Genomic DNA, 18,121 nt, shown 5'->3' on the forward strand with positions numbered 1-18,121 from the left:
TTTTTCTGTGTTATTTGTGGGTAAATGAAATTTTGACCTTGAATGAAAATATAGGGAGATAAAGTTAATTTAGATATATTGCTTCTATAATTTATAAAGACTGGCTCATTTAAAATTTTCCTTGCTTCTCTCTTCTTTTTCTCCTTCCTTCATTGCCTCCTCTCCTTCCTTCTTTCCTTTTATTTTTATTTATTTATTATTTTATTTTATTTTTTTGGCTGTGCCACACAGCTTGTGGGATCTTAGTTCCCCGACCAGGGATCGAACCTGGGCCCTCGGCAGTGAGAGTGCGGCATCCTAACCACTGGACTGCCAGGGAATTCCCCTTTCTTTCTCTTTTAAGAGAATGAATGCATAGTTCTGGCTTCTGGTCATTGAGCATTTTAAAAGGCCTGAAAAACAGTGAGATTTATGTCCAATATACAGCAACATAATATAAAATAACAATTTATGGCATAGCAACCCAAATCTATTATTCTCCATAAAATTTTGTAAGGTAAAGGACAAAACTCTCCAGTAGTAAACTAAATTTCCCTATATTCCTTGTTTTCTCCTCAAGACATCCAAAATTATTTCCCCCTTAAATTTAGTCTGTTTATTTTGCAGACTTGAATATGAAGACCCTGGCTTATTTTTATGATCAAAATTAAAGATAAATCCTATTAAAATTTTCCCTGGATGGATCCTACTGGTAAAATGAATTTGGATAGCATATGTCTAAGTTACTAAATGGTTAACAAAAAGAAACTTGACAAAATGAATCACGGAGCTGTTTTTCTTAAATCATTTAATAACACTATTTAGAGTCATGAGGCTCTTTATATTTGGACTATTATTAGGGTGTGTGCCCACTAATCTAAGAAAAAAACAAAAAAAACTCCAGTATCACTGACATTGACGTCATGACCTTTCAAGGCCAGTTATAAAATACAATATGAACTTTGTTGCCTTTATCAAAAGCCATGATATCCATCATTCTCTATCTCCCTGACAAAATCTGAGATTTAACTATACTTATGAAATGCTTATGAAATAAAGTTAACGGTTCTAATTTTTTGCTCTACTCTTTAATTTCAAATGGTATCGATATTTTAGTCTCAAAAATAGAAAATTATTCACTATTTAATCACCTTAATAAAATCATATTGCTTATATCCAGGTATTGCATTGGAGCTTCTCCTCTTCTATCAAAAACTTTGATGTAGATTCAATTTTTAAACCTTACAATATTATACCTAAAATAACTATTCTACTTTAGCATTAATAGTATATTTTTATTAATTTAAAAATTATAGATGAGTAATCTTTTAGATCCATATTGAAATGAATATTATTATAATGACACTCTATATAACAACACTCATAAGTTTAAAAAATCATTTTCAGTATTCCAAATGAGCCTGAAAAGTTCATTTTGTTCACTTTGAATTTCCTGAAGTTCATTTTTGGAGGAAAAAATGTATTACATATAATATATTGCAGTTTCCTTTATATTAAGTCTCTGATTCATTCCAGAATTATAGGCTTCATGCTATACTAAACCAGTAGTTAAAGGATAGTTAAAGGTTAGTTAAGGGATATATTAACCAATAACCAATTTAACCAATAGTTAAAGTACATATTCATATATGAGGAAGAGGGGTAGGATGTAAGGAACTGACAAAATAATTCTAAAGCACATCTATTAGCATGCACAGCTGTAATATTTTTTTCATGCCAGCAAAGCTGTGTAAAACAAGGGCTTGCATGTACAATCTAATATAGTAATGTAAAATGGTGCAGATTTTTTGGAAAGTGATCTGGAAGTACTTATTAAAAATCTTAACTAATAAATATCTAAGAAGCCAACTAAAGAAATAATAAAAAGTGTGATTAAAGACTCATGCACAAGGATGATCATTAGAGGAAAAAGGTGACAAGATAGCAATAACCTAAACGGTGAAAAGAGAGCATCGTTAAATAAATTCATGCATAACCACATATAAAGATATCATGCTGTGCTTAAAATTATGTTTTTTAAAATATTTAATGGCATAGTAAAATGCTCACAATGTAACTTTAAGTAGAAAGAAGCAAAAATATATGACCCTAGTGTTGATAAACACACACACATGCACGCACGCACACAGTGAAGAGAGAAAAAAAGTAAAAACCAAAGTATCAGTAGCCATTGTCTATGAATAGCAGGAGCACTTGATGTATATTCCAAATTTCCAAATTTTTTACAAGTATTCTTCTTAATTGGAAATAGTGAATCAAAGTATGTTTAAAAACTAGACAAAGTACAATGGTTCTTTTTAGAGGTACAAAGTAATATTCTAAAACCTTCTTCCAATATCAGTTCATTAATGTAGTGGAGCTCTGATTCATATATAAAATGATGGCTTTGACATTTTACACTCCCATTGGTGAAATGAATAATCAGCTTCTCTTACCACCAGAATGAGCTTCTAAACTATCATGGTAGCGTCATCCATTGAAACGAACCTGCCATTGCTGCTCATGGGTCATCAAATCCTGCTCTTGGTTTTTCACAGTCACCTGCCCTGGTTCAGTACTGCACTGTCCTATGCTTGCATTACAGTAAATCTCTCTTAATTTTAATCTCTTGTTCTCCATCCTCCAATTCATCCTACTTTCCATTATCATATTAATCATGCTAAAATTCCAATTTCATGAAGTCAGTTGTCTGCTGGAAACGCTTCATTGATTGTCTGTTGGCTATCATCCAACTGTAAATTCCTAACGGGAGTGTAATATCTATCACTCTAATCAGATCACTCCTCAGATGTGCTCATTGCCATTTCTGTGCCATTTTCATCCTATTTCATTTATTTTCCTGTTCATCTACTCCAGGACACACCAATCTATTTTTGTATGGATCTCCTAGAATACACCTAGTTATATAAACCCAAGTAACTATTTAACAATAAGTTACTTAACTTCCTTCCAAATGACTTCGTGTATAAAAGTCTTCCCCCCTACCAAAAGCTAAAATTTTATCAAGATCAAGAACCATATTTTGGGCTTCCTTGGTGGCTCAGTGGTTAAGAATCCGCCTGCCAATGCAGGGGAAACAGGTTCGAGCCCTGGTCCGGGAAGATTCCCACATGCTGCGGAGCAACTAGGTCCATGCAACACAACTACTGAGCCTGCGCTCTACAGCCTGTGAGCCACAACTACTGAGCCCTCGTGCCACAACTACTGACGACTGCGCACCTAGAGCCCGTGCTCTGCAACAAGAGAAGCCACTGCAATGAGAAGCCTGTGCACCGCAGTGAAGAGTAGCCCCTGCTAGCTGCAACTAGAGGAAGCCCGCGCTCAACAAAGAAGACCCAATGCAGCCAAAAATAAAATAAATAAATAAAAATAAATTTAAAAAATAAACAAAGATATTACATAGTTATAAAAAAAAAACTATGTGTTACCATTAACTGCTGTGCACAGCACAGAGCACACAGCGCAGGGGTGTACAAAGGAGGCAGCTAGTGAAAAGAGAAGAACATTACATTTTCATTCTGGAGCCTTAGAATTTGGTCCAACTTGACTACTTCTTAACTACCACTTTCCTAGCCAGATCCTGAGCTATGCTCTTTTCACCCATTATCTTATTTAATTTGTTGATGTGATGAGATTTCTTATCTCATCAATCCTTGTTTCTTTGTCTGAATACCACTAACTGCCTCAAAAAAGGTAAACTATGAAAGCACTTTTAAAATATGAGGTTTAGGGGACTTCCCCTGGCCATTCAGTGGTTAAGACTGCACTTCCACTGCAGGGAGCGTGGGTTTGATCACTGGTCAGGGAACTAAGATCCCACATGCCCTGCGGCATGGCCAAAAAATTTTTAAAAAATAAACAAATAAAAATAAAATATGAGGTTTATATATATATTAAAGAGTTATAACCATTATTAGTCTTAAGAACAGTTTAATCATGTACAATATAAAGGAAAACAGATGTCCGAGGACCTGGGTTATCACTGACTCTTCCTGGCTGGGAGATCATGAACTATTTCACTTAATTTCTGTGAGTTTCCATTTCTTAATCTATGAAATGGGAACAATAACTTTATATCTATTACAGCATTTCATTCATTCACCCACAAAAACTGTCCTACATACTCATAATTTGGGCTAGCACTTACAAAGCAATTAGAACCAAATGATTAAAACGCACACACACACACACACACACACACAATGAGTGTTCTAGTTCCCAGGGAGTTCACAGACAGTGGAAGCAATATGATGTAAACAAATATGGACAGTAGAACATGAAAATCGCTGTGTTAGAAGAATTGACTAAGTCCTTTGTACTAAAACTATACCTGTGGAGGTCAAGAAAGGTAACATGTGAGCTGCATCTAAAGAAAGTTTGAGGCAAAAGGAACAAATAACATTCGTGGTCTCACTTGAGTGCTGCCCAGCAATCCTTCTACATTGCCCTAGTCAGAACTTTTCCTCGTTTCTTCATATAGGCAGACTCCACTTCCTCCATTCTCTCACCCTCAAAAGATAATGCTGACTCCTAATTATTCTAAAAGTTAGAAGTTATCAGGTGAGTACTTTCCCATCTTCCCTTCTCAGTGCCTAACAGCTAACCTCCATCCACAGCCATAATTTCCCCCCTTCTCTTTTGTCCCAATACGGACATTTCCAGACTCCTCTCCACCTGTATTTTTGTATCTCCCTTCCACTCCCTACCCCTGTAACCTTCCCAGGGGTGTAACTCTATCATGTATGTCATCTGTCCATTCTCCAATAACATTTCTTCATTCATGAGTCCTAACCATCGAAACATTTGAACACACTCGAAGTACCTCCGACGCACCCCTCCACACACACCATTTTCTTATTCTCCACATCCTCTTGCAGATATAGTCCATCTCCTTCTTCCCTGGACAGTTTATAGAATTGTCTCCATTTTCTTAACTTCCGCTTAACCCTCCAATTACTGCAGTATGACTTCTGCCCTCTCAACCCTATTGAAACTGCTTTTCACCGAAGACTTCCTGTTGTTAAATATCTTGACTTGGTTTTATAACACTGCACATTTCCTTGGTTTTTGTCCTTTTCCCCTGATATTATTGTTGGATCATCAAGATACTATTTTACGTCCTCTTCTCTTCTCATAGTATACACTCCCCGTGCACCATTTTACTTACCTTTCACCTGCTAACTCCCAAATTTCAGCCTAATTTTCTTCATGAACTTTAGATATGGTGCATCATTCTTGTCCTGCTCAGGACTATGAACTTGAACAAGGGTCATGGGAAGTCATTTAAGAGTTTTTTTAAGCAGGGAAGAGACTGAATCACATCTGTGTTTTGGAAATATTACTGAAAATAATGTAGAAAATAGGCTAAAGGGATAAGAAATTGGGAGGACTAAGGTAGCTACAAGGCAATGCAAAAGAATGTGGCAGACAATGGAATGCGACATAAATTCTCCTTACCTTGAAGGGAGGACTGGAGTCACTTGGCCTTGCAGAAAAGTCAAAGGAGATGATGAGATCAACTCCTCTTTGAGGTCTCAGGATCAAGGGGTATGGCAGGTTAAATGTGAGGCCACTGTCCACCACATGAATCTTTTTACTTTTGACATCCAGAGGCTCATATATCCGTTCAAATTCATCAGGATCTTTAAAAAGGATAGAAAAGAAAAGAAGGAATTAAACAATCATTTAACATTATTTAGGATATTAAAAGTATTTGTTATGTAAACGTGTGAGATGAATTCCCTATGGTTAGGCCCTCAGGGCTTGGAGACTTCTGGTTTCTTCCTCTGTAATATCAGAATAAAAGATTCTATCAACAAGGCTGCTGTGAGGATTAAGTGGGATGATACATGGAAAGTGCAAGCAAGGCTCAGGCCCTAGTAGTAACTCTACCCTGTGCGCCATGATCCCTGTCGTAGCATTACTTCCCATTACATAGATCTTTACTGTTGAAAAACATTTCCCCGTGCATTATCTTGCTTAAGTCTTAGAACAGACGTGAGATAGAGGATATCTAGAAATGGAGGATGAAATACATTAAATTCATCTCTTAAATGACACAACTTGGGAGTGGCAGAGTCTGAAGGGATCCCACACAGCATCTCTCTAGGTGATGGGAGTCTAAGAGAATAATCCAGCTGACACATTCAGCAAACATGCATTGTCTGCTACTCTTCAGGCCCTCCTCCAGGTGCTGAACAAGAGAGATGCAAACTCTGCTCCAATAGAGCACACTGCTGGTAAATCAGTCAACAAATATATTAAAAGATGGTTCGGGCAGTGATAAATGCAATGAAGGAAATAATAGAGGGTAATGGGATAAGGAGGAACTTCAGGTAGGTAGTCAGGAGAGACCTCTCTGAGAAGACTTTGAGACCAGATTCATAGGAGAGAACTGGCCATCTAAGGATTTGGAGGGGGTGGTATTTTTTTCCAGGGAGAGGGAAGAACTAGAGCAAAGGCCCCAAGGCAGAGTAAGGAGTGGTATGTTTGAAGAAGTACAGTGTGGCTACAACTTAAGAGGAGAGTAGGATGAGATGGCAAGGGATCTGAAGGAAAGCAGGGGCTAGAAATCATTAGTTTTATGAACAAATAATATTGATAACATGTTGCTGTTCGCATGTAAGTGTGGTGATTCTAATCCTCTCCCTAGGAGAAAGAAATGTGATCAGAATTAAATTGATTTGAGCTGAATGAAATGACATGCAATTATTTTGTTCTGTCCCCTTGTCCTCACACCTGTTCCCACTTGTTCTGTTAGAAAGAAGGGCAGCAAAGCTCAAGAGGGAGGTTTATTACAGTAGGATAGAGGGAAGGTGCTCATGCTAGACATGCATTATGACCTCTGAGCCAGATTTTAAATTCCATTGGTGAGCAATTTTCATAGAGGAAACAACAAAAACTAGAGGATCAGAGCAACCTGTGCTTATAAAATCACCTATAAAATGTAGTTAATACCTATTACCCAGGAACATGTTCAGTACATGATAGAAACCCATCACATGTTAATTCCCTCCATATATTTCTAAATAAGAATGATGCTGATTATAATTCTCTCACAGTCGATTTTATCACTACATTGTAAGAACAAGAGATCAAAGAGGAAAGTAAATCTTTAAATTCTTAATGTCTGATTAAAATCCACAGTCCTCATCATCACTAGAAGCTGAAACTAAAACACCAATGAGACAATTAGCCAGGACGCTTATTCAATGTGAATTGAAACAGTTCTCAATTAGACTTTGGTTTAGTTACTTAAGAAAACATTAATATCCTTACAAGTTTCTCTAGTTAACAGTCACTGTTTTCTTCTCTCATATCTATACAAATTTCTCATCTCTAAAATACTGAATAACAAAGGAGTGTTAGAAACATTTACTAGAGATGTTTGTAAATAAAGTGGAAAAGAGTTTACATCTGAGGTGATGTGTACTGAAGGAAAGTAGGAAGATGTGAAAAAACGGTCTTAGATGAAAAACAAATATGCTAAAAAAGAAAACCAAGAAACAATGGGGGATGGGGGTGTTAGACAAGAATAAGGTAATGTAACTGAATGAAAAGGCAGGTCAAGTTAAAAAAGAAAAAAAAAGTCTTGCTATGTCCAGGGTGAATGCCTAGGCCAAAAAGGAGCGAGCAGAGATACCATTCTTTAAATAATTACCTTCAGGTTAATTCTATTTTCTTATCAAGTATCTATGTAGTGACAATGAACTTTGCCACCAGCCAGAATTCTAAATATCTATCTATCACAGAACCTGAAACTTAAGAATTATAAAATTGAAATATATATATTATATATATATATAGTCAAACCCAACTGTAACATCTATTCCTCTGAAATTTTTATTGTTTAAAAATTACATATGAGAGCTTTTTAAAAAGGTGAAAAATTATGAATCTTTATCTTATATTAGTTTTAAAATATTTTACTAATAAGCTAGAAATTTATATTTGGGTACTTTTATTTCTCCTAAAAGCAGCTTTATTTTGAGTATCTATAATCTATTAGAAATTTCATATATAAGATTTATCATCCTTAGAAAACTCCTCAGAAGACAAAGGAGGTATTATTAGTATCATTTTAAAGATAAGGAAATGAGGCCCTAAGAGGTTCAGTTTCACACTGTGAGAGTCAAGTTTCCAAGCCAGGTCCAGGAAGTCTAAACCCTACACAGTGTCACACTGTTACTTCAGAAAGTGGAACAGCCATAAGACTAAAAGGGTTTGAAATGGGTAATTTAAAAAACAATAACTGGGGATTTCCCTGGTGGTCCAGTGGTTAAGACTTTGCCTTCCAATGCAGTGGGTGCAGTTTCTATCCCTGGTAGGGGAGCTAAGATCCCATATGCCTCACAGCCAAAAAACCAAAACACAGAACAGAAGCAGTGTTGTAACAAATTCAATAAAGACTTTAAAAAAATGGTCCATCAAAAAAAAAATCTTAAAAAAAAAGCAATAACTACAGTGTATAGAGGCAATCTACACATGCATCTATCAATCATGAAAACCACATTGATATGTGTATTTTATCACAATTAAGCATAAAAAATTAAAAACACATTAATGGGAATTTTTTTTACAGTGACATGATTTTCCCTAAAATAATAAAGTACAATGATAATTCACAAATATTTTTCTCTGGTTTTATAAACTGATGCTTTAAATTTTAGCTAAAAGATTAACCAGAAACAGACTATTTCTTTCCTATTCTGTTTGAGTTCCCCCTTCTCATCATGAAGCTGATAGTCTCCTTTTTCCTGTTTTAAATCCAAGATTACATTTGAAAGAAAAATCATCATGTGGACCAATTCCCAGCTCTAGCATGTAGCTAAACACCATGGTTCCAACCTTCCATATAAACTGACAGGAAGCAATGTTTCTTAATTGTGTTGTAAAAAAAAAATAGTTTTGCAAGATATTAACAGATATTCTATATGCAAATTAAGAGCTCCATGATCGAATAGGTTTGAGAAACACAAGATTCAACAACTTAAAATAATAACAAATTATAATGCATGTTCCCTATTTTCCTTACTATGCCTTGGACTAATAGTACTTTTTAGTGGAGATGCTACTTAATTCTGACAGTAACTCTATAAGATAGGTAACAATTGTTTCTATTTTATAAGTCAACCATTGGAGTAAACATTGAAGATTGTTGCTTCCTCACTAACCTACGGGTCCATCAGGATCAGGTTGCTAGTTTTTAGTTTCACTCTACTTTTCGATTGTTGTTAGCCGAGGTTACGCTAAGTAATGGCTCAGGACTGTCCAGCTAATAAATGACACAGCTGGGATTCAAATGCAAGTGAAGCTGCTTTTAAAGTACTATACTTGAGGCATCTTTAAGTAGGATTTCTCAAACTCATTAGGGTATCCCATGGCATTGTGAAGAGGGGGATGGAGTTGTTAACTTTTTCCAAATTTATTTGAACTTGAACCCGATTTATTAATATCTACTAAAACGTCATAGAAAGTTTGATGAACGCCCCTATGAAAGAACATCCTCCCGTAAATTAAAGTTTACATGGTTTCCCAACCTGTGAATGAGTTAATCATCACACAGATTCAATTTATAATGTACAAATATTTGGATGTTTGTGTTTTGAACTCTGGCCTAAATGAACTCATGTCTTGATTTCTAATTCCAGATGGTGTATGTCACAGTAAATAATATAAACACAAAAGTAAACAGGAAAGAAGTCATGTAACTAATGAGTAGCTTCTCCAGAATTAGTTTCCACAGGTATACAACTATTTTGAAGTAAAAAAATGAGGGGAATTTCTTCATCTTATTTCTCTTGTTTTCAAAAGATGGTCTGCAAGGTGAAACAATAGGCACAAAAGTAATACACTAACTTTTTCTCATTTTAGGTTGAGAGATTATTCTAAAATGCTCGAATTTTAATCTGTATAAACAAAATCCATACAAACAAATTAGTAAACTAAATGTAAGATTTTTCCCAACACAATATCTAGATAAGATTTTTAAAAATCTCTAAAAATAAAAGAGAAATAACCTTAATTAATGTTTGAATTGTGGTATTTTAACTGTATAATAAATAAAAGTTTTAATGACGATTTTGTGAACAACATTGATAATATTTTATGATAAACCTTTTAACATTTCATTTCAAACATATAGTTTTATTCTAAAATTTGGAAATAACCAGAGGGAGATAAACAGAGTCTATTTTCGTAAGGGCTTTGTCTGAAAAGCACTAATCAATTCAGTATATTCAGTCTAAAGTGCAGTCATTTTTAGCAATGTTGGTTCATAAGCAACAAACCTGAATGAACTTGTCACTCACCGAACTGGATTTTTGACTAAAGTCAATATGCTGTATACGTTTTTTCAATCGGATAAATATAAAGTGACTGAAGTATAATTTAATGAGATACACACTGAGAAATAATATTTAAAGTTCCTTCTGAAGCTCATTAATCTAAAACAATTTTAGGTTAGAACATTTCAAAATAGCTCAACAAAAGAAATATTCAACCTGTGTAATATCATGTTTTAGGATGATTAATATTTTCTATCTCTTCATGTCATTTTATGAAAACTGTCTCTGACTCTTTTTTCAAAAGGCACCGAATAAAGAAGTCAGATAAGGTGATGCACAGCTATTATCCTCCAAGCACTAGAGAGAGGGCAAATGAAGATCATGCATCCTCGGGGACTTACAATTGCATCAGGATCAGTGTTCCATCAGGATCAGAGTTGCTGGCTTTTAGTTTTACTGTACTTTTCTATCATTGTTAAATAAAGTATATAAGTCCCTCCAAGAATCAAATTTTCAAGGAAGGGTCATGAAATGATTTTAATCTTCATGAGGCAAGTACTGCATGTCTTGTGGACAACTGGATCCCTAGTGCCACACACATTGAAGGAGCTCTGTAAATACTGTGGCAGTGCAAGAAGGAACAAAGGAGAGAAGAAAGATGGAAATGAAGAACAATCTGACATACACTGAGAATAATGAAAGAGGCAGACTTCCTAAGGGTACCAAATATATCTAATAAAAATGTAGGATGTCCAGTTAAATTTATATTTCAGATAAATAGCAAACAATTTTTATACAAGGATGTCCCAAATGATGTTATAAAGGGCATACTTATATTCTCTCTCTCTCTCTCTCTATATATATATATATTTATATATATATATATTTATAAATTGAAATTCAAATTTAACTGAGCATTGTATTTTTCCAAGCAACACTAACACCTCCAAATCTACATAAACTATTGCAAAAGCACCAGGAAGCTGTTAAAATGTCTAGTGCAGAACTTGTGCTGTGCAAACCACAGAAGGAGCTATGCTTGGTATTGTGATCAAAGTAATAAAATAAAACAGATGTAATAAGTACACACAAGGAAACTTCCATTTTTACATCAGCAAGACGATGACTGATAAAACCAAGGGCTATGAGGAAGAGAGTGAGCAGAAGGGAAAGGCTTCTGAGCAATGTCAAGAAGCCTATTCAAGTGTTCTAATTCTAGCTCAGTTGAGGAATTCTAGGTAAACATGATGCTATCTTCTTTGATCTTCCTTTTCTATGGAGTAAAATAACTAATGATTCTTTCTAGTCCTAAACGCTCTATAAGGCTGAGTTTTTTGTTTGTTTGTTTGTTTAAGCCCATCATAATTCATCCATAAAGCCTGTTTCTAAAGAAGATACATTTAATTGGTATTGTAATAGCAATAAGTTAAATCATAAGTAACACACAAAAAATAACATCACTGATTGTATGGTCAAGTGTTTTTATTTTGGATGAATTTAAAAAGAGACACTGACTTTATCACAAATAGACTTCTATTATAGTTGATATGAAAGGGTTTGCATTGCAGGTATATAATCATGTCCTAGACTTTGATTCCACAAACATAATGCAAAATATAGTGAGTTTCTACTCCTGTTGTTTAAAAAACAGGGGTAACTTTTGTTTCTGCAATTTCCCTTAAGCTCAAGCAACAAACAGAAACAGCATTACCTAAACAATAATAAGATCTAAAGCCACGTCTAATTTTTATAGGTAGAATCCTTAAACAGTAGTAGAAAGTTTTTTGGAAAATTTTCTATTTACATTCTCATAGCCTCCTCTCCTGTCAATGTTCTTAGGCAGAAATGATTGAGAAATGACATTTGGGCGGTTAAGGGGAAAAAGATGGTATGAAGAAGTAGAAAAAATTTAAGATGCTATAGGTGCATTATAAGAAAGAGAATTATGTAGTGATTAGTCACCAAGACAAATTTACCTTTTAATTTGGAACATGCATGGAACTGAAGAATCAAGGCAAGTATTCTTGAGTTTGGTTAAGTGACACACCTGAAAGTGAGTGGGTTCTTATGAGGTTCTTAAGTGGCCTTAAGAAAGTTACCTAACCTTTCAGAGAGCTGGAAGGGACACTGCAGATGGGCGAACTCAACTCCACTTACACCCCTAGGGGGCACACATTACTGCTCTGCACTGGAGAGACAGGCTGAGGACCATGTGTCCCAGATTCCCTCCCAACTCTGGATCTGCTGAGACCTATCCTCTGCCAAGGAGAAACACCCACGTGAGATCTGAAGGGGGAAATGAGACAGAGGCTACGTTTCTGCTATTTCTACTGCCAAGCATCGTTGTGGGGGGCGTTTGTTGCGGTGATCCTGAAGTGTTTTTGCAGTCATTCCTAGATGCTCAGACTGGAGCTTGCTCCTCCAAGCCCTGGAACAATTTCGTAAGCACCTACTTTAAACCTCTTTTGCTTAAACAAGGGAGAGGGTTTCCTGTTTGCTGTGAGTGAACCTTGACCAATATAGAGGGGAGCAAAGCCCCCCTCAATATTTCAATGAAAACTGTTTATGCTGACATGACGATGTCATTTCCTGCCCAATGTATTTCTTCTTCCAAAAAAACAACTCAGAGCCCTTCATACATTCAATGCATGTTTTAAAATTTGATTGTAAATTAATTACTATTAATAATTAAAATGCTCCTCCCCAGAGAAGGAAGAAAGATCTCCTGAATTAGCGTCCATGGATTACATTTTGTGTACTTACCTGCTACAGCTGCATCCAATTCATCTTCCTCCAAGGACTCCTGGGTGGTAAAGTCTCTCAAAGGAGACATCGGATAGGATGTATTGAGATTCAAGCCCAGCATGAAGTTGTGCACCTTCCCAGCTCGTCCTTCTCTGGTATTAAACAAAGCTGAGTCACTCACCAAGGCCATTATCATACGTTGGACCCAACTTGCTTGATTATCATTTTGATATTCCCTTTCTGCTTCTTCATTTTCAGTGCCTAAAGAAAAAGAAAAGATCATTATACAGATTCCAAAAATCCATAATAACGAAAAAGATCTTTGGGCAATGGAATGTTAACATTAATGATGAAGCTCCACAGCTTTTGATTCAACAAACATTTGTGTAAATTATAGTAAATATTTCCGTTAATCATTTTTGTTCTTAACTTATTCTTACTGTACTGTTTACCGGTAGTCAGTCTAAAGGCTGTATTCTTGGCAGTGTTGCTTGGCCTATTCTTTAATTTCCAGAGAAACTTCTGTTCTTCCCTTTCCCCAATTCTTTTCCTTCTTTTCCCTGGCTACACACACACACACACACACACACACACACGGAGGGAATATCCACAGTAGCTAATCCCCTTCCTTTCCCAAGTTTCCTTCCCTGTCCTGTTTAATAAACATCCAGAAATCATGCAGACTGAGAGCAGACAACTGAAGGATTCAACATATATTTGCCCTCTGAACGGTCATTTCATTCTTGCTTATAAAGTTTGGGGTTTAAAAGTCTGTAAATTAGGGCTTCCCTGGTGGTGCAGTGGTTGAGAGTCTGCCTGCCGATGCAGGGGACACGGGTTCGTTCCCCGGTCTGGGAAGATCTCGCATGCCGCGGAGCGGCTAGGCCCGTGAGCCATGGCCGGTGAGCCTGCGCGTCCGGAGCCTGTGCTCCGCAACGGGAGAGGCCACAACAGTGAGAGGCCCGCGTACCGCAAAAACAAAAAACAAAAAACAAAAGTCTGTAAATTAAACATATGTTTTAAAATGTGTTAAAATTCAGGAATCTTCCAAAAGAAGCCGTTTTCAATGATTTTTCCTTAAAATCTATGCACTCATCACTACTACTGGGAAGCCGCATTGTGTAGTTATTTAGAGCAGTGGCTCCAGAACCAGACTACCCTGGTTCCAATCCTCTCTCCATTGTTTACTAGTTAGTTGACCCTTCTCAGTCTTCATTTCCTCATCAGTAAACCTCATAGGGTTGTTGTGAGGATAAACTAAGTTAATGCATTCATGTAAGTTTCTTAGAAAAATTTAAGCCCACGTTAAATTATCAACAAACACTAGCTGGTAGTAGAAATAGTTGTAATAGCAGCAGAGTCATAATCCTCATCATCAATATTATTCATTCATAACTCGAATCTAAGAACACTGTGTGGTAGAGTACAATCCCCCCTACCTAAATCCCTTCTGTTCAGATTTCTGGGAACCCTGGATATAAATATATATGCATATATAAATCTATATGTGTAGGTGTGTGTGTGTGTGGAGAGAAGAAAAAAAGAATCTATGTTCGAACTTCATAATTTTCAATAAATGGTAACTAAACACCCATAAGACCAAACTAAATATTGATTTCTATCTTCAAAAGATTAGCTTAACTGAGCTCAGTAAATGGAGGGATCTTTCTCTCAATAAACAATCCAGATGATTGCCTAGTCATGAAAAAACAAATATACAATCTTTTCTACTCCCACATTTTTCTCATGCCAAGTATAACAAAGAAAATCTTTCAATAGAATGAATCAGGCTTTAAAATGAATGATTTATAATCTTAGTTACACAGGATGTGAATAAGACATTTAATTATTTTCCAAAGGTTTGGAGCTCCCTCCTCTTTTTCTTCTTCTTCTTCATCATCACTGTTGTTGTTGTTATTATTATTATTATTAAATTTATCCCACTTCTATACCACCAGTGGATCTGCTTTCCTTATGATGTATTTGGAAATGACATCATTTGTGGGACGAACCCAAAAGTCAACAGATAAATCATATCTATTGCTTATTAGCTAAAATTCTAATAGTAAATTTCTATTTATTAGCCCTTTACAACTTAAAACCCTTTGTATGCACTTGCTAATTTGATGATTACAGCAATTTTGTGAGAGCAGGTAAAATGATGCCAGCACAGATTTGAAAAAAACTAAAGTTGAAAATGCCTAAAGACCTTGTTCAAAATCACGTGACTAAAAATGAAGGGGCATCAAGAGAAGGAGAAAACAAGCCACAGACTAGGAGAAAATATTTGCAAAAGACACATCTGGGGAGATCCCTGATGGCCTAGTAGTTAGGATTCCAGGCTTTCACTGCCATGGCCCACGTTCAATCCCTGGTCAAGGAACTGAGATCCCACAAGCCGTGTGGGGTGGCCAAAAAAGAAAGAGAATTGATTAACCCTTCAATTAAAAAAAAAAGATAATAAGAAAAAAGAATTCTGCTCAAAGTAAAACATTGTTTAACAAAACTGTTAACTGCTCATCCTCCCCAAAATTAAAAAAAAAAAAAAAAGACATCTGATAATGGACTGTTACCCAAAATATACAAAGAACTTTTAAAACTCATCAATAAGAAAACAAACATCTCAATTTAAAAACGGGCAAAAAATCTTAGTAGACACCTCACCAAAGAAGACATATAGATGGCAAGTAAGTATATGAAAAGATGTTCCATGTCACATGTCATCAAGGAAATGCAGATTAAAACACCAAGATGACACTACACACCTATTAGAAATGTCAAAATCCAAAACACTGAAAGCACCGAATGCTGGTGAGGATGTGGAGCAACAGGAACTCTCATACATTGCTGGTGGAAACACAAAATGGAACAATTACTTTGCAAGACAGTTTGGAAGTTTCTTACAAAACTTTATTATCACACGATACAGAAATCATGCTTCTTGATTTTTATGCAAAGGAGTTGAAAACATATCCAGACAAAAATCTGAACATGGATGTTTATAGCAGCATTATTCATAACTGCCAAAATTTGAAAGCCACCAAGATATTCTTCAGTAGGTAACCAGATAAACTATGGTATATCCAGACAATGAAATATTATTCAGTGCTAAAAAGAAATGAGCTGTCAAGCCATAGAAAGACATGGAGGAAACTTAAATGCATATTACTAAGTGAAAGAAGCCAATTTGAAAAGGCTACACACTGATGGTTCCAACTATATAACATTCTAGAAAGGCAAAATGATGGCAACAGTAAGAAAATCCGTGGTTGCCAGGGGCTGGGGGTGGGAAGCAGAGGGATAAATAGAGCACAGAAGATTTTAGGGCAGTGAAAGTACTCTGTATGACACTATAAAGGTAGATACGTGTCATTATACATTTGTGAAAACCTGTAGAATATACAACACCAAGAGTGAATCCTAAAGCTTGGACTTCGGGTGATAATGATGTGTCAGTACAGGTTCATTGATCGCAATAAATGTACCACACTGGTAAAAGATGCTGAAAGTGGTGAAGGCTATGTGTGTGGGTGCAGGAAATATATGGGAACTCTGTACTTTTTGCTCAATTTTGCTGTGAGTCTAAAACTACTCTAATAAATAAAGGCTTTTTTTTTTTTTTTTTTGCGGTACGCGGGCCTCTCACTGTTGTGGCCTCTCCCGCTGCAGAGCACAGGCTCCAGACGCGCAGGGTCAGCGGCCATGGCTCCGGACGTGCAGGCTCAGCGGCCATGGCTCACGGGCCTAGCCGCTCCACGGCATGTGGGATCTTCCTGGACCTGGGCACGAACCCGTGTCCCCTACATCGGCAGGCGGACTCTCAACCATTGTGCCACCAGGGAAGCCCTATAAAGACTATTTTTAAAAAATGAATATTAAGAGCTAATAAGAAATCCTCAGAAACATCCTAAATATCATTCTCCAATGTAGGCTGGCACTAAAACCAAAGCAGTCATATTCAGAGGGTCCTTGAACTTCTCATCCTTAAGAAAACCAGCTAGTACTGCAGAGGTGATCAAATGTACTGATCATTTTGGCAATTTACTTAATAATTGATAAACCATTATTACATCTACTTGATAGTCCCCAAATCAATATATAATTAATTCTAGAAATGCTAGGCATATGCTATCTACCCCCTTTGTACTATCTCCCTTCATTAAAAGGAAATTCAAAATAAAATAAAAAAAAAAAGACCGGAACAACTGAAAAATAACAGCCCAGCTATGAAAACAGATCTTTAATTTTAGTGTTGATTCAGCAAAGATTAAACAGGCTCTTCCAATATCTATACCTTGGCTGGTGGAGTTCTTTAGGTTTTGGACAAGAAAGCATTTAATATCTTTTAAAATCTAGATGATTGTATTCAAACTATAACAGGACATGTTCACCCAGTTGTTATAAAATCTTCTCTTTGTTTTTTGTTTATTTGTTTTGGCTTTTGAGCTATTGGGAATATTTGTACCAATGGCTGTGTCAAAATGTCAAATCATTCCATTTTACCACATAACAACTGCAACAAATATCCGTGATCCTTGCCTTATCTCTTCCCCGACTCCCCATTGACTATCGTGATCCACACAAAGCTAAAAGCTGCCTTGTTAAGGTGTAGAAGTACTCGCTTGTACTACAAAGTAATATACAAAACAAAAATTTCTCAGTAATTCTACCCTACTTCATCACTGATCCCTTCCTGAAAGACAGAATGTTGGCAATGGGATAAGGCTCAGGAATGGAGTGAGAACATCATTTTCTACAGGTTACTTAATAATAAGATTTTAAAAGATTAAATTTTAATTATTAAAGCCATGTAAAAATGTTCCCAAATCACAATTTCCATGTTGAGAAGCCTGGTGCTCTAATCAGACTTAACACAGAATTTGGTATTTCTACCATCTCAGTTTGTTCTCTGTTCAACTGATAATATTTTTGAGGTATTTAAAAGAAACGAAATAACTTTTAATTATTGCATATTTTAAAATATGCAACTTTTGTGTTGCATATTTTATTACGTATATGGCATTAATTCTTGCTCTGAATTGAAAGCTACCATTCTATCACTCAATGCCTTAAGCAGAGACTACCATTAG

The 18,121-nt window shown here is 36.0% G+C and overlaps 1 protein-coding gene across 3 annotated transcripts in view; it reads right to left on the reverse strand.

Moving 5' to 3' along the window:
• Positions 1 to 18,121, reverse strand: part of PLA2G4A (phospholipase A2 group IVA) — a 160,124-nt gene that overhangs the window by 17,220 nt on the left and 124,783 nt on the right. For all 3 annotated transcript variants that reach the window (XM_030873016.2, XM_060285693.1, XM_030873022.2), the window contains 2 exons: positions 13,050 to 13,292; positions 5,458 to 5,642 (listed from right to left, as the gene is read on the reverse strand). In XM_030873016.2, the coding sequence (XP_030728876.1) occupies positions 5,458 to 5,642; positions 13,050 to 13,292 (428 nt within the window). The remainder of the gene's footprint in view (positions 1 to 5,457; positions 5,643 to 13,049; positions 13,293 to 18,121) is intronic.

Source organism: Globicephala melas, chromosome 1, assembly GCF_963455315.2.
Source record: "Globicephala melas chromosome 1, mGloMel1.2, whole genome shotgun sequence".
NCBI lineage: Eukaryota > Metazoa > Chordata > Mammalia > Artiodactyla > Delphinidae > Globicephala > Globicephala melas.